At 37.7% G+C, this 23,666-nt stretch overlaps 2 protein-coding genes across 2 annotated transcripts; one reads left to right on the plus strand and one right to left on the minus strand.

Moving 5' to 3' along the window:
- Window positions 1-500: 500 nt before the first annotated feature.
- Window positions 501-10,328, plus strand: ormdl2 (ORMDL sphingolipid biosynthesis regulator 2). Its single transcript, XM_006794081.3, has 4 exons — window positions 501-636; window positions 5,027-5,200; window positions 8,498-8,649; window positions 9,747-10,328. The coding sequence occupies exons 2-4, from the start codon at window positions 5,027-5,029 to the stop codon at window positions 9,880-9,882; spliced, it is 462 nt and encodes a 153-aa protein (XP_006794144.1). The 5' UTR covers window positions 501-636; the 3' UTR covers window positions 9,883-10,328.
- Window positions 10,329-10,528: 200 nt separating this feature from the next.
- Window positions 10,529-20,302, minus strand: nemp1 (nuclear envelope integral membrane protein 1). Its single transcript, XM_006794080.3, has 9 exons — window positions 20,177-20,302; window positions 19,123-19,244; window positions 18,698-18,914; window positions 18,535-18,607; window positions 18,351-18,444; window positions 18,140-18,254; window positions 16,008-16,233; window positions 15,541-15,717; window positions 10,529-14,101 (listed from the first exon to the last, which is right to left on the minus strand). Exons 1-9 carry the CDS (start codon window positions 20,283-20,285, stop codon window positions 13,942-13,944), a joined length of 1,293 nt encoding a protein of 430 aa, XP_006794143.2. The 5' UTR covers window positions 20,286-20,302; the 3' UTR covers window positions 10,529-13,941.
- Between the last annotated feature and the right edge of the window lie 3,364 nt (window positions 20,303-23,666).

Raw genomic sequence — 23,666 nt, forward strand, 5'->3', positions numbered from 1 at the left:
CTGCTGCTCACTGGATATTTTCTGTTTTTCAGACCATTCTCTGTAAACCCTTGAGATGATTGTGTGTGATAATTCCAGTAGATCAGCAGCTCTGGAAATACACAAGCCTGTCTGGCACCACATCAAAGTCTATTACCTTACCTTTTTTCTGCATTCTGGTGCTCTGGTCGTCTTGACCATTTCTACATGCTCAAATAACGCCGTTGCTGCCGTGATTCTTAATTACATTGATGTGTTAAGAAGCAGTGGAACAGTTGTACCTAATGAAGTGCCCGGCGAGTAAGTGTATAAAGGGTTTTTTGTTTTGTTTTGTTTGTTTGTTTTTTGTCCATGTGCGTTCCTGAAAGATGATCTGAAAGCTTCTGCATGCCTGCAGCCACCCTGATATCTAGGTAGTTATATGGGAATTAACAGTAGCACTAAACTGTGGCCAACACATTTACTGGGGCATCTCGGGAATTTCTTGGGCAGCTGATCTTTAGTGTACCTCTCACAGTTTTCCCCTTTCACCTGTTTACCTGCCGTTGTTAAAGACAGGGCTGGAGTTTTGACAGAGGAACCAGTCCAGCTCAAGCGAAGGCGGGGTTAAGAAGACAAAACAAGGAATTTCCTGGTGAGCTACGACAACACAGGAAGGTAAAGTTTTCTCCGGTGAAATGTAGCGCTTTAAATCTAGAAATACCACACGAGCTAGATTTATTACTCACCGCACGACGGAAGCGGTTTACGTCCTCGGTGCTTACGTATCGTGTGAAACGATTAATTGTAATTAAAGTACATTTAAACTGGTGTTAGCTTATCAACCTGTAGGTAGCGGCTGTTAGCTAGCCCGCGAACGTCATGTGACTCGTATTTAGTTAAATAATATACTCGAAAAGTCTGAGCATTTTCTGAAAGGTTGTCTGTGTTGTTCTTGTGGTATATTTAACACTGTTCGAGTCTAAAGAGTCTGAAAATTGCGGTGAGACGGCTGAATGTTGGCCCACTGATGTTGGGGACGGCTAAAAGAGGAAGCGCGTGTTTTGGAAACCAGAAGAACTCAGTCGGGTGGAGTCATTTTTCCCCTAACCTCAACATGCTAGTTACGTTGACCACATCTAGCATGATAAGCCTTTGGTGCATCTACTTTGAGAGGAAGCGTGTATTTTGGCCACCAAAACAAAATTCGTATTAAGTGTTTTTTTCCCCCCCAGCGCTTTTTCCCAAACCCTCATCATGCTATTTGAGGCTTTGGGGATTGTGTGCATTTGAAACTGTCATGCCTGCATGACTTTGAGTCATCTGCACCAACAAAGTGCTGTGTTTGCAATGTGACATATACTCTGAACTTCTTTAATTTAAATTTTAAATACCCCTGCAGAGCATGTTTTAAAAAAAAAAGATTAACGCGAAAGTTGCACAAGAAAACCTGCTCTGGAAACTAACTAGAAGTTAACGAGATTATAAACAAAAGGCAAATTGATACACTTGACTGAAATGTCAAAGTAGGGTTATTCCATTCAAATCGTCACTTTTTTGTAATATTTCTTTGTTAAATCAGCTCCGATTTGAGATTGAGATCTAAGGCAGTGTTTGAACATGGATATTTAAAAAAATAAGACAAAGGTTTGAAATGCTCACTCGCCTCTGTTACCTTGAATTAAGATCTCTGATTTGATCAAATACATTTAAATATCAAGTAGTCCTGCAAAGTCCCACATGAATAAAAAATCACTTTGCAAAAGTTAACTAGTGAGAATCTCTGAATGGTATGCAGTTGAATTTCGCAATAATGCAAAATAAAACGTAGAATACTTTTTAGCATAAAAGAGTCACAGAAATGAAGACAATGCTATTTTCATTCAATTGTCATTGTGGATTGAGCAGTTTTATTAGAATTCTTGCAGCACTTATTCTTGTACAAAAAATTACAATCAGTAATTACATTCAGTTTGATGGTAAGAGAGGCTAGTGAACATTTTTTACTTCTATCTTTAAAACTTTTGAGAGATTCATGTTCAAACATTGCTCAGGTTTGAAAGTCTGAATATGCTAGAAACATGTTAACGAGCCATTTAGCTGGCTTTGTAGAAAAAGGAAAGTTTTGGGGGTTTGTTTTTTCCCTACCAGAAAACATTGTATAGCAGGTTATTAATAATCTGTCACATCTGAACTTGAATTTGAGCCAGACATCGGCCAGGTTGGCTGACACTACAGGTCAGTGGAGAACAGTTTGAACTGTTAGGAAGGCAACAATAACTTAAAAAACAAGTTACTACATCCAGAAAAGCACCTCTGAATCCACAACACGCAGGAAAACAGACAAAGACACGCTGTGGAAGAGAGCAGGGGATTAATAATAACGAATAATTAAACACAGAGAGGCCGTTTTGGTGTGGGGGTGTTTTCATGCCACATTTCGGTTGATTTGTGCCAACTGATATGGTGGCTCTGAAAGGTCAGATGCACTGCAACCTAAAAAACACCAGTGAATAGCAAAATGCTGCAAAAGCACAAAAAACACAACAAAGGTTGAATAAAGCACAACAGAAATTAAAACCAAAAAAAAAATCCTTGTAAAACACAAGAGTTTTGGGGAAGACAAAATGACAGAACAGTTGCGAGATTGAATTCCAGTGCTTTTTCTGTGCTTGCGTAGAATTTCTCTATTTGCTGACCTTTTGTTGTTGTTGTGTTGATGTTGATGTTGATGTTGTGTTGCATTCGACCTCTCAGGGTCGCTGTAACAGAGCATCATTTAAATGACATAAGCAACCTTAATAAGGATAAGCAAAAGAGAATGTACCCCTCTTCTGATAGCTGCTTCCAGAAAAGCTGAAAAGAATCTCCAACTGTTTTTTTTTTGAACACGACAAAGAGTTCACTGTACTCAAATGGCCTCCAGAGTCACCAGATCTCAATGCAAACACCAGCTTTGGGATGTGGTAAAAAATGGAGATTAACATCATGGATATGCACCTCACAAATCTGCAGCAACTGCAGGAAGCATCACGTCGATATGAACTCAGATCTTTGAGGAATATTTTCTAGCACCATGCTGAAATTAAGCCACAAAGAATTAAGGCAGTTCTGAAGGTGAAAGGGGTCCAACCAGTATTAGAAAGGTGTGCCTAATAAAGTGAATGGTACATGAATAAAGTGAAACCAAGTGAAGGGTTTTTGTATGTGAATAGTTCATGTAATGTGAGCATTTTCAGGACTTACTTTTTACAGCTTAAACAAAGAGGAACATTTGGATGATGATGAATGTGTAGTGGTCTATCTTGTTTCAGATCAGATTGGGCTGTATAGGGGCCATAAACCACTGCTTGAAATTTAGACTTCAAGAAAGAGGGACTCCCCCAATTAAATGCCTCCCACGGGGGGGATTTCTACACTTTGGGGGGTTATAGCCAGTTCTAGATATAATACGACCTGAAAAAGACTGATTTCAGAGGTTTCAACAGATAACCGATAACCTGAAGCTTGTGGATCTGAGTCACTGTTGAGATATTGGCTTCTCTGAGATGACCGAAAAACTTTTTTACCAGTGCTACTGTAAGTGAGCTAGCTTACTTCCAGTAAAAGGAAATAATTAATGAGTGTCCACTAAAACAAAATAATTTCACAGAGCATCTCTTCAAAGGCAGGGAGAAAAAAAGTGTTAATAAGATAAGCAGATAAGCTTCTTTACACATTATTAGGCTGTTCTTGTTCTTCAATGCTATAAGTAACTTCTAATTGAAAAGTTTATACTTGTTACCTGTATAAAGTTGACTGGGCTTAATATTATTAGATTCAATTAATTGTGTGGGGGATTTTCCCACATTATAAGTGCTATATTTGCAAGATTACGTCACACACAGTTTGCACAGTCCTGCACTGATGAACTAAAATTAGTTTGATAGTCCTGCTTCTTTTTATATGAATGAAATGAGTAGCTAACATGACAGAAAACATTTCCATGAAAAAAATATGGACCCACTCCTTACCTCCTCAAAATTAGGGGAATATCTTTCTAAAATAATCTAAGAATATTATGAAAGCATTTAAAACAGTCACAGACCCCTGGAGGTCATAGAGGACATAGTGGGAGGGTAAACATTTTGTACTTTTTAATTGGTGTGTAATTTTATTTCTTATGTTGAAGAAGTTATAAAATATACAAAAATAATTCGAATTAAAATAAGGATTTCATCTCACTCCCTACTTAGCATACTTCATGCTGCTGTAACTTGGAAAATATTGATAGTATGAAAGTAACATTTTGCATGAAATGTACTAAAGTGATTGTACAAAAGGAAACAAAAACAGCTGATTCTGACAGGTCACATGGGATTGTTGTTGGTTTTTTTTCATGGAATGGCCCAGAATAAATTAAAAGTATTATTCACTGATTTAACTTCCCTTTAGCTGCAGAGCAGATCAAGATCTTGACGTTATTGTTGTCTATATGAAAGGTACAGCAAGCAAAACTCAGGAACGAACAATGTACTGAGCTTGAGTGCAAAGGTTGTAGTCACTGCTGTAATGTAAAACTTTTTGAAGCTTTTGTTGCATAAACAGATACCTTTGTTGCTAATTGGCATGTTGATGTGAAGATAAGATTTACATTAGGTGTCCCAAATATCTGGAAATTCCTGTGTTACACAAGCCAAACCATTAAACATATCTATAATAAAATAGCATAAATAAAGTAGACTAGCTGAAAAAAATAAATACAATATGATGAGCTCAAAAATATAAAAATGACATAAGAGAAAAAAGTTCTGTAAAATATAATAAAGGAGATAAATGAATGAAAATCTAAATAAAATAATAAAACGCAACGTAAAAAGACGATTTGCACTGCAGCAACAAAACAAAAAGCAACTGAAATTAGCCACTGTTATAAAATTACTACTGTTTAAATTGTCCAAGTTTCTGCTTGCTTATGTCTCAAAGCTGGAACTCTGTGGGGTTAAATGTTTACATTTGAGTGCTTCTGAAGCATGTAGGTTTTTGTTTGTTTGTTTTGTTTCCATTTCTATTTTCTTTCCTTTTCTAGATGAATGTGGGCGTCGCTCACAGCGAGGTAAACCCCAACACACGGGTGATGAACAGCAGAGGGATATGGCTCACCTATCTGCTGCTCACTGTCGTCTTGCACATCGTCCTGCTCAGCATCCCTTTCTTCACTGTCCCGCTGGTCTGGACACTAACTAACGTCATCCACAATCTGGTCAGTAAAGCCTAAACAGCTGTGCTGTGTAGAAATGAACATTTTCATGCAGTTCATCAGTTCATTTTTCTTTTTTTCATGAGCCTAGTTTCAGTTTTTATTTCAGTTAACTAAAATCTTTTTCCACACTTAGTTTCAGTTTTTACCTTTCAGCCGTAAAAGGTTGATGGGCTGTTGTCCTCACGCTGCTGGATGGGCAGGCAGCGTGGACACGTCTGTGAATGTGATAACTCAAGAGCTTCAAATTGATGGTGTAGCTACTAAAAATCTCTGACAAGTTCAGATCTCAGTGACCTCAACCTACAGGTCAGAGGTCAAGTTTTCTGAGAGTCTTCTGAACATGATGGTCGTGTCCAAATTCATGGGCTGCATCCTCCTGAGGACCCGGCCTTCGCGGTCTACGTGGGCCAGGTCCTCAGAAGGTCGGGTAGGCCGGAAGTAAACGGCTGTGAAATTGGACGGTCTAGCCTTCAGATTTGTGTCACCGCTGTCTCGGTGGAGTTTAATAAACTCGACCATCTGCTCCTTGCTATCTAAAATATAACAGGACACTGGTGTAAATTCTCGACCATCTCACACTTTCGGTTTGACGTTTATTCAGCTGTGTGAAAACCAAGGAGGAACCCACCCAGGGGATTAATAAAGTTTTTTTTTATGTAACCTAATAACTTTAATCTCAGCCAAACCGATTTACTCTCGAACAAATAAAACACTGAAAAAAGCCAAACAAGAACATTTTTAGGTTGTCTAAGTGACTGATATATTACGTTTAACCTGAGTAGCGAAAGACCGCGATAATCTGAAAAATGATCTGCCGGGAGTTGTGCCGTTCTCGGCGGCTCGAGTGACCCTCGAGCTCCCAGCTAGCTATCAAGCTGGTGGATAACAGACGTCTCCGAAAACGTCAGAGCACTTTTGCAAATATGCAATGTCTTGCAGAGTAATAAGAGTAATATTAAAAACTTAGTAGCCGCCGCCATTGTTGAAAACTGGAATTGGCTGGGCCGCGCTATGAATTCTGGGATATGGTGGGCCACGAAGGACACACCTGACCCATCCTTTAAATTTAGGGGAAAGGAGGATGCATTTGTCGGTTGCATTCGGAGGAGTGTACGACTTTGGACAGCCTTCGTCGCGTCGCTGTGACGTAATCGGCCTACAAATGCAGCCCATGAATTTGGACACGACTGATAACTGTTTGACAAGTCGACATAGGATTTTCAAATTGATACCATAGTTGTATACTAGGAGTCTGAGCGTTATCACTGGCAGTTGCTAGTATTTGTAGTCTAGCAGTCTAGCAGGTGACAGGTATAGATACAGATAATATCAGAATCTATTCTGATTAATTCATAATTTAGCTTCTATATTTCGTGAGATCATAAAAACATCACGATATTAAACAATGCTATTACACTAAACTGACAAATGGATGACAGTAAAACCTTTTGGTATATGACGTCGAAGACAGTGGACACTTGCATATTTAATCAGCTTTTCTTCAGTTTTATCATGACTTGTGCTGACATGTTTTTTGTGTGGCACCCCCGCTTAAACAATATTCCGTGATCCTGGGATGTTATTCCATTTTACATGCTGAAAGGTGGCTTTGTTCGTTTTACTGTAGGATGCATATGTGTCGTAAAATATCGGTTTATCTGTTTTCAGGTGAAAAGAAACTGAAATTGTGGTCACGCTTTCATTTGCATTTAATCGGCAGATCAGCACACAGCACTACTTTCCTTAACACCTCCCTCCCCCAATATCAGTAAAGCGTGCTGGTGTCCAGAGTTAATGAGAAAAGTACAACTTTGTGAAGTACCATGATCTTGGTTGTTCATAACAGTGCTAAACAGTTTATCAGAAGTTGTCTGCTTCAGAGATAAAAAAATTTTTGATTTTGATATGCTAAATTCAAATCGTGTACAGTTGTTATTTTAAATTTTTCACCAATTTGCTGCTTAGATGAGTTTTACTTATAAATTGTAAGCTTATGTCTTCTCATCTGTTCATAGTTTTATATATTAATACAGTTAGGTCCATGATTTGTTGAGTTAAGACTCAGTTTTTGTAGTTTTCTCTGTACACCATCACAGTGGATTTTAACTCAAACAGTGATTGAAGTGCAGATTTTCTGGGGTTCCAGAAAACTGCATTAACTGTTTAGGAATTGTTGCAATTTTTATACATAGTTTGTTGATGTCTCTGCAACAAAACCAAATTATGTATCGCTGTAAAGCCCGAACCATTAAGTACTTGCCAGAATATTCAATCGTTTTGAAACTGGAGTCTTTATTGATTCTTCTGAGGATTTAAAACAAAGCTGAATAAAAATGTGCATTATGAGTTTTAATTTGGATATTTTTTTACTACACCTGGCATTTTGTGATCCCTGTAGGATTATCCATCACACTGATGATGTGTGATGGATAAAGAGATACGAAAGAATTCAAATATGATGCACTCTGCATTACAGGGTTAAGAGTGAAGGGGATCAATAAAAGAAAATATTTACTAAGTACTAAGTTTACATGCATTTCGCTGGTGAAATTTCCATTATTTACAGTACTTTATACAGCATATTGTGAAAGAAAACTAAAAAAAATTACTTGTGAGATATTTTATATCTAATATTTTTTTATGCTTTAAGAAAACATGTAACTTTACTGTGTGGCTTTAGATTTCCTGCTACTAGAAAGGTCAAATCTAAGGTCAGAGTAGAAGTTGAAGGGTGTAAGAGCCCAACTTCATCAACTTTAGATGAATAGTTTAGGAATAGTGACCATTTGGTCTATGAGGCAAGCTGATAGCATATCATTTAAAACTTTCAGTGACTAAAAATTAGCGAACTCTGGCAATTGTTTCAGAATCATTTTGGCTTTAGATCAGTATGATTGAAAAGCTAAAAACCAGCTGATTCGCTGCTGTTGATGAAAGTGTATTGGTTGTTGTTTTAATATCTCAGGGAAGCGCTGTTCTTTAAAAAACAAAACCAAAAAAAACACCAGTTTTGCAGTGCACATCAGATAAAATGTATGTTGTTTTTCTTTTCCCACGGTTTATACCTTCAGTGTGGTTTGCACCTGGGGGAGGTAATTTTGCTCTCCACAATACTGCTCTTACATGTCAGAGCTGGGAAAATTTGTTGGGTCACTTCCAGGGTTAATGAAAACATCAGCTCTCCGGGCAGTGACTGAAATGTCTCCTTGAATCGTCGTTGCACTTGAACTTGCATGGAGTATTACTTCTCCTTCCCCCTGATGTTTGTGGATGACTGTTGTTATGTCTCCTCCGCAGGTGATGTACCTGTTTCTGCACACAGTGAAGGGCACTCCCTTTGAAACACCAGACCAAGGCAAAGCCCGTCTGCTCACACACTGGGAACAGATGGATTACGGTGTCCAGTTCACATCTTCACGCAAATTTCTTACCATCTCACCAATTGTTCTGTAAGTACATACACTGTTCACAACAGAACGTCACAGATAGCTTACAGTTTCACTTTCATTAGGATGAGTAATTTAACATGTAAAGGTTGCATAACTGCTGTCTGTTATTTGACAACAATTTAGGCTTTTAACCGCTTTTTAAAGGATTTGTTAACAGTGATCAGCCGACAGAAACTAGAAAATGTCAGCCGAAATAGCGACTGGCTACCCCAAGAATTACCCGTTGCCCTTATTAGTGGCTAGAAAGTTAAACTTTGCTATGTTCTTTAGCCAACATGAGTCCTACATGTGTTTGTGTAAAGTAATTAAATTAAAAAGTAGTCTGCTTTTATAATAAATAAAAGATTTGGCAGTTTAATAGTTCTCCAAAGAGTAAAAGTAAAAAAGTACACCAGTTTAAATATAATTTTAACTGCAGTTGAGCAAATTAGTAAGCCAGCAGGGATGGTAGTGAAAGCAAGTGAAAGCAAACAAATCTGTCAACTCACTGTTAAATCCCCTGTTTTATTCTGTGACTGTTTTTTTTTTTTTTTTCCTTTTGGATTTCAAAACCATAGTTAGGGACACTCGGGAAAAGCAATTTGCATGTATTCATTCATGCTAACCACCACTACTGAGGTTCAGTGAAACTAAGAGGAAAAGGTCTGAGGAGATAGACGTAGGCCGGTGATTCCCAAAGTGTGGGCTGTGAAGGCATGGATGATAGGGCATGAGAGGTCATTTATAATAAATGCAGTTTTTTTAAACATATATATTAAATATATATTATATGATTTTATAGTAGAGGTTAAACTTGTATGATCCCTTTTATAGGTTGAATCCAATGATAATTCTTTTGGCTTTGGTTCCAGAAGTTTGTTAGAATTTTCTTTTTGCTTTTAGATTTGTAATTTTGTTTAAAATTGTTGTGATGAATATGAGTTTGGCCAAAAACTGAAAAGCTAAAGCCAAATATTCTCACCTGCAGCCTGAACTTTCTGTGTGTCATGTACTTTTGTTTTATCATGTATTTGTGTGTGTGTGTGTTATAATCCTGAAGAATTCATGTTGATGCTGATGCTTTCTTTCTCTCTCTCTCTCTCTCTCTTTCTTTACAGATATATTCTTGCAAGTTTCTACACAAAATACGATCCTACGCATTTCCTTATCAACACGTGCTCGCTCCTTAGCGTCCTCCTCCCAAAGCTGCCTCAGTTTCATGGAGTACGGATATTTGGGATCAACAAGTACTGACAACACTGGATTTTAACCTTCAACACTGGACTGTTTCAATTTTAGAGGCTGCAAAAGAAGAATCTCTGTTTAAATGGTCTGAACATGTACACATTGTTTGGAGTATTTCATGAAAGTTGCTTGCAGCCTGGTGAAAGTAAATGCACTGCTGCTGTTTAATCAAAGTAAACGATGACATTCCTGATGTAAAGGCCAGACATGTTTGCTCTTGTCTTGGAGAAAGAGCATATTTATAAGTGCACTGCTTTCACGTGTAGCTTTTCTACAGATGTTGGTTGTTGTCATGAATGTAAATGAATATTTTTGATTCATGTCGCAAATGGCACTTGAAAGTTTTCTTTTTCTTAATTTACTATGAAGGATTAACATGCAGCATGCATTTACATGCCCATAATAATAATAAACATTTTGACATGATAAACATAATCATGTAATGTTTGATTCAACAGCAGGGTGTCTGTTATCTTTATTTCACAGAATCTAGTTGGAAAAGTCCAATCCAATCCAATTTTATTTATAAAGCACTTTAAAATACCCAGCACAGGAACAAAGTGCTGCACAGAAAATAAGTTAAAACAATAGAATAACAGAAAACAGCAAAATAAATAAATAAAACACATAAAACAAAATTAAAACAGCCCTATATTAAAACAAAAAAAAAGATCAAACAGCATCGAATCACCTAAAAACAACTAAAATTAAAAAAATTAAAAACCAACATCTCACGTGGTGTCAAAGGCCAGGGTAAAGAGGTGGGTTTTCAAGAGTGACTTGAAACTGGCCTGTCTAATCTCTAAAGGAAGCTCGTTCCACAGTTTTGGAGCTGCTACAGCAAAAGCACAATCTCCTCTAAGTTTACGCCCAGTCCTGGGTATCTTCAGGAGCAGCAGATCAGCTGACCTGAGAGAGCGGGTGGGTGTATAAGGCTGTAGCAGCTCAGAGAGATAAGATGGAGCTAGGCCATGGAGACCTTTAACAGTAAATAAAAGAATTTTAAAATGAATCCTAAAAGAAATGGGCAGCCAGTGAAGTGAAGCTAAAACAGAGGAAATGTGCTCAAACTTTCGAGTGCAAAAGTGCAAAATCCCATTGTACAGAGGTGTGCAGGAATCAAATCCTGCCAAAATCTCTATTATAAATGATCAATTGTAGGTCAGTGTATGAGCTCCGGGGAAATCCAGACACTTTACATGAAGCAGCCATGTGGGGGCCATCACAGAGATTGCAATATACTCGTATATCCAAGGGATTCTCCCCCTTCCGCATGCACCGTGGTCGCGTTTGCATTGCAGCGAGGTTTCCCTGTTTGTGACGTTCTTTGGGGAAGTTGCGAAAGAAAAAAGAGCAACGTGTGAATGTGATTACGCTGCCAAACAGTGCCTGGGAAACACATGCAAATAACACCAGCTGTTTCAAACAAGTTGTGTAATCGAGTGTAATCATTTGCAAAAGTGGTATTTGGGTTGTTCCCTGTCTCCAAATGTTGTGAGGGCAGATGTATAATGTAAAGAAGCCAGAGATGGAATGCACAGGGCAGTCGGGTTTAAATGTCAAAATGTCCCCAATACATCAGAAATGGCTCACTGAAACTAGAGAGTGGGAGAGAAAGAATGAATACAATGTTTTAGCTCTAACGTATACTTAAAGCTGCCTGATTGAAGATAACACGGTGTGGCTTTAACAGCAAGTTAGATCCACTGCAGTTTTTCCCTGTTCTGTTTCCACTTTCAGTTTATTGTGAACTTAGTAAAACCTTGAAGATACATATCGTATATTTAAACCCTTGACTCAACATTGCATATGTAATGCGAGTGTTTGCCAGTCATGACTGGATTACATAGAAGGTTGTGTGGCACGATATGTCGGAAGTAATGCGAAGATATGAGAAAGGTCGCACATTCTTACTTTACAGCTGAGTGGTGGTTTCTTTGAAGTTAAGGTCATATTTTAACAGATTTAAAGATGTCCCTTTAAATGCAAACACCAGCGAAAATCATTTGAAAGATGCGTGTTTCAAAGTGAAAATACTGTTTTGCTTGTTTTGTTTCTAGATAAGTGAGGAACAACAGAAGATATCATGTCTAAAGTACAGTTGAATCTGCATACTGGACAAATGAATCACTCGACAGAAACGACAAAAACACAGTTTCTGAAAATGCTGTTTGATTCAAATTACTCCATTTTTGTCTGCAAAGTGGGTTTGCCGCTATGACAGGAGTTACCAAAAGAAGCATCAATGATTTACAAATAGAATCTACTTATCCAATTCAGGGTGACCGAGGGGCTGGAGCCCATTCCAGCTACCCAAAGAGCAAAAGGTGTGCTACAACCTGGGTAGGTCACCAGCCTGCTGCGGGGCTAACAGCAGGCAGGTTAACTAGTGTTAACCCAACACCACTACATGTCTTTGGACTGTGAGAGGAAGCTGGAGTGCGGGGACAACATGCAAACTCTACACAGAAAAGCCCTGGCCAGGTGCAATCCACCACCTGATTTTATTTTCAAAAAAATGATCCGATCTTTAGTAAATCAGTTGTTAAACCTGTTGAAATGTGACCTGGTTGTCAAAAAGAAGCAGGACAGAATTGGGCTCCGACATCAAATTGGTGGAAAAGAAGTATTTTATTAAAACAAGCAGGTCCTCTTAAAATATTCCCATGCTAATTTCATTCACCGAAGTCATGGCATTTTGACCAGACCACCAAACAAACCTGGCACCAACACAGCACCACAAAACTGCTGTGACCAAATTCAAACCGAAATGTGGGTTGTTTCCTAAAAGGCATCAAGGTAGAACTGGCTCTGTACCAGGACGGGGATAGAGCTGGTAGAAAGGCCACCTACTAAACAAAAGTGAATAGAAGTAAACCAAGAAAGACAGTAGCACAACCTAAATAATCAAGAATTATAATCCACACTCACACCATATAACTGAATGCTTACATTATGCCTGCTTTTTTTTAAAAAAAAAGGCTGCTTTATTCCCCTGCGGGTGACCCTAAATCCCTCTAACATCTAGTCACTGCTAGATGACTAAAATTCAAATTTTACATTCACAGGTATCTGGCATTAGGGAATACACAATTTTCCCTTCTAGAGGCTGTTTGACCGGGGGCTTTACCTACATATGGTAATATGTCATTAAAGATGACACGTCATGTGTTGGTGTGATGGAAGGATTGTTCAAGCGCAACACAACAAAAATGTTTTATATGATAAATAAGTATTGTTATTGCATTACTCATTTTCATCCAGCCAGAACTTGGCCCCTCGAAATCTTCCTCCCACTGATGCCAGATGCTGCTAATAAGAGTTCATTGCATCCTTGAACTTGTCTCTCTGATACTACAGAGTCTTTACTTTGCAAAAATAAAGGTGCTTGACATGACAATTGTGTCAACCGGGACTAAACAAGAAAGAGAACTTCTTTTTTTTTTTTTGGATCAAAGGCATATGATAAAGCCATGCTGACATTTACAAAACCTCAAACCCTCTCAGTGACATCATCACACCTTTTAGAGTTCAAATATATATATATATATCTTTATTCAAATTACTTGGCTGATGGCTTTTGTTTAAAATGAATGAAATAAGTCAAATTTAAAAAATGACATCTCTTTCTCTTCCCAAGCAGGAAACTAGAGTAATAACTGGTAATAGTGATCTACAAGCATAATCTCATTACATTCCACAGCAGAAAACCCAATTAGAGCCAAAGGCTGTAAACAAAATATGTTTAGAAAACTAAAAACTTGTCTGGGCCACAACTGGGCACAAAGAAACCTGCAAGTCTCAGCTTTCACTGTCTTTAAACCTCTCAACAGAAATCTTAATTCCCTGAAATAAAGAAGTATGATTTTAGTGCACATTCTTTGACAGTTTGTTTACTTTGCCTGTGGTGATACAAAATGGCTCGTTATCCTGGAATTCAGGGATGCCGCTAATCCCGCCTCCAAAGAAGCCATTTAAAAGTCAGTCTGGACGGCCCTGGAGAGCTGGTCTCCCATCACCTTTCTGAAAGGCAGTAATAAGTGTTTTTGTTTCCAACATTGCGCCGTCTCACTCTGGTTTCGTCACAGGTACAATATCGTCGTCATCTTCGTCGTCTGTATCAAAGAGTTCATCCTCAAAGAAAGATCCTCCAAAACCGTATTCCTGAGCATGGACGGACACCTCGTTAGGCATCAAGTGCGGGGAGCCTTCAACAAAATCAGCAAACCTGTGGGTAAGCATGACGACATCATGGACCAAAACTGAACCAAAGCATGCTGCAATACTTAGTCTTTGTTATACATGTCTCTCTCTCTCTCACTCACACACACACACACACACACACACACACACACACACACACACACACACACACACACACACACACACACACACCAGCTAGTTATCCCTTATTAATTTCAACCTCCTGTTTCTGACCTGTTGCCAATTAACCTAATTAGTTGCAAAATCTTTTTTAGTACCACTTACTTTTCCAGCCTTTTTTATGCCCCATCCCAACTTTCTTGAGACATGCATTTTATTTCATGAAATACTGAAATGTCCCAGACATTAAAATATTTAAATACTTGATTTTTTCATGCTCTGTAAATACAATAATGGTTTATAATCACTGCATTCAGATCTTTATTCATTTATTTATTTACATTTTACACAGGACAGGCTACCAATGTACCTTGTATTTAAACCCTTGACTCAAAATTGCAAATGTAGTGTGAGTGTTTGCCAGTCATGACTGGATTACATAGAAAGTTTTGTGGCAAGATATATCGGAAGTAATGTTAAGATATGAGAAATGTCGCACATTCTTACTGAAGTTTAGGTCATTTAATAGATTTAGTGACGCCCCTTTAGACAGGAAAACCAATGAAGATCATTTGACAGATAGGTGTTTCAAAGTGAAAATACTGTTTTGCTTGTTTCTCTTCTAGATAAGTGAGGGAAAACAAAAGATATCATTCATAAAGTGCATTTGAATATGCATACTGGGAAAATGAATCACTCAGCAGAAACCATGAACTAAAGCAGTTTCTGCAAATGCTGTTTGATTCGAATCATTACTTTGGTGTCTGTAAAGTGGGTTTTTCAAATGTTCTTCCCCCAGGTTTGTTGTTTAAAACATTATTGCACAAGCAGTGCAGAAAAGGCTTACTGATAAATAAGCTAGATAGAAAGTTCTTATATGATTTTAGCAATATTTGTAATCTTTCTGGCATAAAGTAGCAATTTTGATGGTTGTCATTTATCCAGACAAGAAGCCTAAAATTTGTGACATTACCTGATTTATTGCAGTCTTTGTATTGCAGATATTTTTTTCCAGATTTTAGAAATGATCTTAAAAAAATATGGTTACAGCAATTTACTGTGTAATTAAGGTATGTCTGTATTATAAACACAGTGTCTAAAGCAGTCAGCTATTGGTGATCACTATTGTTTAGAGTCTCCCATTAGTTTTGTATAGATGATTTCAGAAAGTTGCAAGGCAATAATAAAAATGAAAACTTGAAATAAATTATTTTATAAGAAACATAACTGAATCAGAAAACAATTAGTAGATATAACACTCCTGTCTTTATTTTAGGATTAGGGGGAAGTTACGACAAAATTGGCTTAATTAGCAAATGACAAATGTACGAGCATAAAACCCACCTTTTTGGAGACTGAATTCTAGAGACTGTCTTCCACGGACTGAACTCTGGGCTGTTACAATATCTCCGCAGCTCCTCCAGAGCCCGCCGAGTCTCTTCCTCAGCTTCCTTCTGATACTCCTCCTCAGTCAGCAGACGTCGTGGCTCTGGCTTCCAGTAGATATACTGCTTGATTTTTCTGCAAAAAGAGTATTTTCATGGCTTAAATAAATCCATATTATATGAACTTAATATGACTATTGTTCTTTATTCAACAACAAGCACAGTATCACTACTTTTAGGTTCAGCAGTTCACATAAAATAATTTGCCGTGTTAAGAACATGCAATAGAAAAGTGTTTTTCTTCATTTATTCTGTGAAACTAAGTGTGTGTTTACCACAGAAGTCAGATTATACTGCCTGAGGTACAATTATCCACAGTACACTGTGCTCTTACGCCACCTTGTGTTAGCATTTTAAAATGCATACCTCCATGCAGCAACCAGCAGATAGACTGGGTACTCCAGGTTTTTGGTAAACAAAGCAGCTACAATAAGAGCGAAGGCAACTTGCTGAATCTGAATTCCTAAATAAACCAGGAGCAGACCAAAGAGCTGCAGGGTCCACGACAGGATGTTAATGCTCTTCTCATCAACCAGAGGGCCATAACGGTAACACACAGCAAAGCTGATGAATCCCACAATTGCTACATAACCTGCCAAAAAAACAAGCAAACAAACAAAGAGAGAGAGTGAGATGTTTTTACACTGCATTAAAAATAATTAAATCACTGCAAAGTTATGTACCAAATGCCCATATGCTTTACTTTTAGAACAAAGATTTACAATTACAGCCATTTTTATACAGTTTCCCATTTTCAAATGATATGAAGTAATTGGATTATTGACCAAGCAAACAGTTTCATGGCCAGGTCAAACCTATTTCCTCTGGTTCAATCTGGTTAACAACAAGGAGCAAACCGCAGGTTACATTCCAGAAAAAGAAAGCCAGATTACAGTCTGTCACAAAACATTTAAAAGAACTTGCAGTTTTAAAATCTTTGGACAAATGAAACCAAGATTAACTCATTTCAGAATGATTGGGGAAAATGGAGGATCAGCTCATAATCCAAAACATACCACATCATCTGTCAAACATGGTATGGACAATTAAGGCTGCCAGTGGAACTGGGTCACTAGTGTTTATTGATGCTGTGATTGTTGATAGATGTAGCAAGATGATTTCTGAATGTAAAGGGTTTTCCTTTTTGCTCAGAAACTGGTGAGACAGATCTTCACAGTTAAAATGATAGTGCCCCACAGCAAAAGTTTTTCAACACAAAGAAATTAGATATTCATCAGTCGCCTGATTTCAAATTAAAAGACCATGCTTTTAGTTACTGAAGAAAAAAAACTGACAAACAAACAGCAACTGGAGACTCCTGCAGTAAAGATCGAACAGAACATCTTAAGGGAAGAAACACAGCATTTGGTGCCCCCTATGGGTTCATGGAACATCCAAGTATTATACAAAATTGTTATATATTTTTAATTTTTGTTAGTTTGTCCAATTCCTTCTAAGCCTCTGAAAATGGGGAAATACAAATAAAAATTGCTGTAATTTCTAAGCAGTTAAAACAATAGTTTTCTTAAACACATGAATTAAAGTTTAAAGTCCCTACTTCCATCACATAGTGATTGTTTGCTTTAAAATCAAACCGTCACTGATTTTGCAGCTGCAAAATGACAAAATACTGGTAGCCGCCAGTGCAACCCCTCAGCCTCATAGTAGATACAAATATTTCCAAATCCTACATCATCTTGTGCTCAAATTATAGGGGGTCATAGGGGGTCATACGATTGTTGGGTTTTTCTCTGTATCTATGAAGCGCCTTGAGGCGACTTTTGTTGTGATTTGGCGCTATATAAATAAAATTGAATTGAATTGAATTGAAAAATTATTAACATTCACAAGATTTTCAGAAAACTTGACCTCTGACCTTGCCCTTGAGGTTGAAGTCACTGAGATTCAAACTTGTCTGAGATTTTTGGTAGATACAGCTATCATATCAATGTTTAAATTCCTATGTTGCCTTGTTCTCGCATTCACCTACTCCACCCGCCCAGTGGGGTGATAACAATGACAAGTGCATCACTACCAAAAGAACATATGGACCCAAGTGAAAACCCCTCCATGACCGACGAGCTGCTTTGTTGCTTAGGTTATATTTTTAACAGTCTAAAACCCTAAATAATTCAAAATAATGCTTGATTTTTATAAGGTTAAGCGCACAGATAGAAATTTATGGCTGATTAATTATCTATCACTTTAAGTTTTGATTAGCGGATTAATCAGAAGCTGTAAAATATATGCATGTGTGTATATACGTGGCAAATCTCTGTTAATGAGTCACCGCGGATCGCCCCTTTTAACGTGTTGGCGCCGTCCAGCAATCCGCGATAACTCGTTAACAGAGATTTGCCGCGTTAATGCAGTTATGGCGTTAACGTCATTTTAACTAGATTAACGCTGACAACACAATTTTTTTTTTTAAATATTAGGATATTTGCTTTGGTCCTCAGTTATCAGCTAGTCACAACCTGTCCATGAAGAGTCTGTACCTAATGCCACATGCCAGTGCTCTCGAAGAATAATGCTGAGGTTCCTGAACACAAGCTGGATTGCGTACACAGAGAATGACCAGCCTCCAACTATCAACACATAAAAGGGGCTTTTCTGTGTGAAGGAACAAACACAAATGGTATAAATATCAAACATATTAGAGATATTCAATATTTTTTAAAAAACGTGGATAAAAATTAAATACTTTACCTTTGGTAAAAAGCGTGCCAGAATGAAAAAGAGGATTATGAGAGAGGCAATCATGCCAGTGCTCATACCGGCAGAATAGAAGAAAGCCTGACTCCTTCATACAGGTGGTGAAAAAAATATATCAATTACTATGATAAACCTGACAAACCTGAAAAAGAAACTTTAGTCCATGAGAAAAAATTACCTGCTGAGTGAGTCTGCAAAGTAAAACAGCAATGCTCCAGCGAGGAATAGCGAGAATAGATATATATCAAACTCTGCAAGGGAATGAAGAACAGTAAAACACCCATATTTTAACTGCAAATAACCAGCAAATTTGTTTTATTCCATACCCCCATCCCACTTACTGCGAATGGGTTTGACAGTGTATTGCGCATTCCCAGTAGGATCAACCTTGAAGCATGTCTTCTTGCTGAACAGGCTGATGTTAATAACAGTCTCATTGTGCTTCTCTCGCAGCAGGCTCTGGAACCAGCCCCAAAAACTGAAGCGATCAAGCTCCTGCAGCTCCTCCTCACCTTCCACAGTGTCCACCTTAAACACCTTTGAACTCCACACTTTGACCTGTCAAATATTGGTAATATTATATCACTCACAAATTTAATCCAGAGGCTCTTTTTAGCTGACTGTCAAGCTGTAAATAAAATTTGAAGTATGTTAGAGTAGATTACATTAGACCACTAAAATACCCAAAATGAGGGATGATTTTAAAGAAAGAAAGAAAGAAAGGATTTCAGTATTTTACCAGTTGTGGGCTGGCAGATTCACCTACTTGAATTCTTGTCCATGTCTGCCTCCAGGTTGGCAATACGGTGTTTCTGTAACAGAACCGGTTGGATCCTGACATGACATACTCGTCACCATCCCGCAGATTAGTTATTTCATGTTCTTCACCTGGGATACATGCCAATAAATAGTAAGACTGCAACTGTCATTGTACCTTATAAGCAATATTGTTTGTGCAAGAATAACCTTTGACCCAAACACATTTGAACTCTCACTGTTTAGAGCATTTACAGTATAATACAAACATTATAAAAAAATTGTAGTCTCTGTAAATCCCAAGAAAAGACAAAAACCTGCAACTATATCAGTTCACACTTAATGTCTCTAATTTTTCACAGTGCTATGGCCCACTGGGTGTCAGGGTACCCAACATAGTTGCCCTTTAATTTTCAAAAAAGTATTCAATTACCTATGTGTGGTTGAGACTTTTTATTTTATCATTATTATTAATGATTTTGTTTGCTGGTAGGGATATTCTATACGTTTTCATACTGTTGCATTATCCGCTAGTTATATTACAAAATAAAGCAAATGGTAGTGTAACATTGTAGTATTGTTTCCATTTCTGGAAACAATACTCATTATTTAAACGACACACGGCAAAAATACTCTTTTTTTCTCTTCGGGACAGAGTTAATAATAAGTTGCATTTACTTTAAATTATAGGCTAAGCATTCAAGTTGTTTCCGTTAAGGAAAATATACAAGTGTTAACTGCAACCTCTTTTCGGGCAAGTTCATTCAGGTTTCTGGGGTTTCGGTTCTACAAATTTAAACCTAACAAATCTGAAAGAGCTGCATAAATAATATTTAGTCTAATTTATTATTTATACGAACACACAACCGGAGCCAGGGAATAATTAAGATGTAGGAATCTTAGAAAATAGCCACCAATGTTCACCATACAATAACCTTTCTGCAGTCTCACTGATTCAAAGACTGAACACAAGCTAACAATAATTAGCCTGAGCAAAACCAGTTCGAAATATGCCCCCATGTAACTCGCGGTGTATGTTTCTGCTTCACAAGACCGCTTCTTACCCGTATCCTGTTGTGAGATTTGAGGTAAACACATAAGGAGCACCGCAAGAACCATTAATCTAGCGTTTGCTGAAATAAAACCGTTTATGATTTTCATGCATCCCGCCATGATAATTCCACTGTACCCCGCCTCTAACGCCTTGTCCCGCCCCTTCCGTCTCCGGAGAACTCGGTTGAGTTGCAGGCCGATCAGCCAATCACCGCGTTACACTGGGTCGTTCGTCATCGTTTTTAGAGTACGTCTCTTTATTTTCCCGAAATCCACTCTTATTTGCCCTGTATGCCTACTGTACAAACTGAACTGGAATGACTGACAGTTCACTTTACAATTTCAAATAAAGTTATAAAAAAATCTTCCTTAAATCCACAAGAACAATTGTTTTGATAGTTAGATTTTTTTTTATTTTTTAGATAAATCATTCAAGTATTATGTTCCAAAAAAAAAAAACCCACAATACTTAAATTACTTATCCGTGCAAAAAATTTCACTGAAGATATTATTCAAGTTCATATGCATGTGAAAGCAGATGAGCAAATACACAACAATCTGAACTCCACAATGCCCTGCACAGCTCAGGGTAAAGAAGGCTTTGATTAAAAGATAGAATTGTGTTATTCCTACCCAGTATATTCTTAAGTCTATGGGAGAATTCACATTCATTGTTTCAGTATTAATATAATCCTGGCTGTGGTCAGTTAATGATTTATAAGAACATGTACTGCTGTTTAGGCTTTTATTTGGTCTTGTCTGTTTTGTATTATTGCACAGGACCGACTGATCTCCAGAAAGAAGAATCTCAAAGTTTATGAAAGAGGTCCAGACAAAGAATTAAACATAAAGCAATCGCCACAATTCAATATTATATTGAATACATTAAATTATCTAATAGATTACATTAGTCTGATCAGGAAGGCTGGCTCTGTGGTCGGCATGAAGCTGGACACTCTGGTGACAGTGGCAGAGAAAAGGACATTTAAAAAATTGCTGGACATGATGGACAATGCTGGGCATCCTCTGCACATGGCCATAAACAACCAGAGGAGTCTGTTCAGTGGCAGGTTGCTTCTCCCAAAGACAAGAACCAACAGACTTAAAAACTCCTTTGTCCCACACGCCATCAGACTGTTTAACTCCTCTCTGGAGGGGAGAGGGTTAGGACAAAGTAGGGGGGAACAACTAAGCTGTAGTGCCTCTTTATTGTGCAATACTTTTTGTTAACATCCAACGGTGCAATAGACTTCAATACTTGAAATGTGCAATTCCCTTGTATTCTTAATCCTATTTATTCTATTTATCCCTTTTGTATATTTTATTTATATATGTCTCTGTATAATATATATGTGTATATATAGTACTCTGCTCACATTCTGTAACTTCTGTCGGTGCTGTGCTATTGGAAACCGAATTTCCCAGAGGAACCCACCCGAGGGATTAATAAAGTTTTATCTAATCTAATCTAATCTAGTCTTGATACAGCCTGTTGCGATGATGTTGTTTATTATTTTGCTCTCTTTTGTTGCTTGTTTTCTCTTTTTTCTTTCTCAACAGGTGATCCAGGTGATTGATATATGTGTTTTCTGTCTGTTTGTTTTGTTTGTTTTGTTGGTTTTTGGGTTTTTTTGCCTTTATCACCGTTCCTCTTCCCCGCTGTTTTTCTTACCCTGCCTCTCTTTCTTTCTCCCCTCTCTTTCCCCCAGTCATGTCTGTCCCGTGTGTAGCAAGTGAAAATAAAATAAAATAAACAAAAACAAAGGTGAATCAAATAGACCAATACGGCAAGGCTGGGATGGTCCATTTGGTAAAGTAAATCCATTGGGCATCTTTCTTTGCCTTTAGACAATAATTCTGATGGCAAAAGAACCAAACAGGACAGGCGGAAAGAAAAAATAAAAAAATTAAAGCTTCAATATTAAAGTTCTCACCTCTTTGCAATCCTGAATAGAGTACGCTAAAACCACTCCATCTGCTCATTTTATTTGTTAAATTGTTGATACTATGCATTAAGAAAAAAAATCAGGCCATTTTATTACATTTTATGGTCGTGTAACCAAGGGTGATGTTTTTGTTTGTTTGTTTGTTTGTTTGTTTGTTTGTTTGTTTGTTTGTTTGTTTGTTTGTTTTAAATCAAACGTTAACGCTTACACAAACAGTTTGAATTCTGACATTAAGTAAGTAGATATTGCTGCTAACGGGTAAAACTGCTGAGAAAAACTCAGCACTAACAGTACAGTGACAACTTCCACTGAACTTCTGTGAACTTCCACTTAAGTTCAGTAATGTCAAACAAGTGTTGCCCTCTTGTGGACATGTAAGTACTTAATCATTATCAAGAGCTTGAATACAAATGAAGTTGTTCTTATCTTCACACAGTGAAATGTCTGTGTAGGTTTTCAGTCATCCAGATCATAGTAGTCTTGAGGGCTTGAATAAGACGGTAACTCGACGTCTTTAGGAATTTTACCTCTCAAGAAGCCAAGTGTATAAGAGCTGAAAGGTCATGGGAAACGTAAAAATGTCCAGTTGCCTTTTTTTTCAAGCCCTCAAGACCACACACTGACGTATTTAAATGTCAGGAGCTGCAAAGGACAAGTGTAATTGATCATATTAATGACATTCATGACTCATTTTTGTGCTCACCCAGTTTTAAGATCCTGGTCACGCCTTGAAGACCAGGAGGTAGACGGTCATGTGAAGGGTGGTGCAACTGTTTGGGTTAAGCCATCATTACTTCTTTAGTATCGCCCACGCCTGCTATGACGAGTGAAAATGACCACACTTCAAAAGCTTGCCATTAAAGCACAAAGGACTTTTAGCATGAAATTTTAGCAACTAATTGGTGAAGTGGTCAAAGGATGTTGAAACATACCGCCTTACCGACAACAAAAACAATGCGAACCTACACTTACGAAATGCATAAATATATTTTTATGATATGTCTCTAGTGTGATTAGCAAAAATGAAAACATGGCAAACACAACACCTAAAAATGTTTTAAAGTAATGCTGAAGCAAGCATTCAGCTCAAAGTAGTGCTACATAAACACAGTGAGTGTAGCTCTAGGCTCCTGTTACAAACTGAACAGCTGCCCTGACCTACTGGCATACGTGTCATTTAATATTGTCAAATGGCGGAACCACATGACGCCGCATTTCACAATGTTATCACTATGTTCTCGCAGCATGCAGAGAGTGTAGCAGCTTTGAAATGTGTTCGTGGAAGGAAGCAAAGTGCTGTTTAATATTTCGCAGTTAGACACTTAGTGAAGGTTAAACTAAAAGCTGCTGCTGTGCATACATTAAATTAGCCAACTGTAACACCATCTGTCACTTGTGTCACTTATTTTATTTTATTTTAAACTAGGTCACACTTATTATTACTACTTTATGGTCTATTCAGGAATGTAGGTTACTCGGGTGGTTTTTGTGTGTGATACATTTATGAACCAACACATTTATAACTTTGCAGGTAACAATGAGAGCACCTAGGATT

The sequence above is a fragment of the Neolamprologus brichardi genome, chromosome 20 (genome assembly GCF_056152115.1).
Source record: "Neolamprologus brichardi isolate AB-2024 chromosome 20, ASM5615211v1, whole genome shotgun sequence".
Lineage (NCBI taxonomy): Eukaryota > Metazoa > Chordata > Actinopteri > Cichliformes > Cichlidae > Neolamprologus > Neolamprologus brichardi.

What these genes read in the sequence shown, in the direction of transcription:
- ormdl2 (XM_006794081.3), top strand. Translation starts at nt 5,027, where the DNA reads ATGAATGTGGGCGTCGCTCACAGCGAGGTAAACCCCAACACACGGGTG. An exon ending in CTAACGTCATCCACAATCTG is followed by an intron (nt 5,201 to 8,497) that starts GTCAGTAAAGCC and finishes TCTCCTCCGCAG; the next exon opens with GTGATGTACCTGTTTCTGCA. An exon ending in ACCATCTCACCAATTGTTCT is followed by an intron (nt 8,650 to 9,746) that starts GTAAGTACATAC and finishes CTTTCTTTACAG; the next exon opens with ATATATTCTTGCAAGTTTCT.
- nemp1 (XM_006794080.3), bottom strand. Translation starts at nt 20,285, where the DNA reads ATGGCGGGATGCATGAAAATCATAAACGGTTTTATTTCAGCAAACGCT. An exon ending in CACTGTCAAACCCATTCGCA is followed by an intron (nt 18,608 to 18,697) that starts GTAAGTGGGATG and finishes ATTCCCTTGCAG; the next exon opens with AGTTTGATATATATCTATTC. An exon ending in CTGCTGGTTGCTGCATGGAG is followed by an intron (nt 15,718 to 16,007) that starts GTATGCATTTTA and finishes CTCTTTTTGCAG; the next exon opens with AAAAATCAAGCAGTATATCT.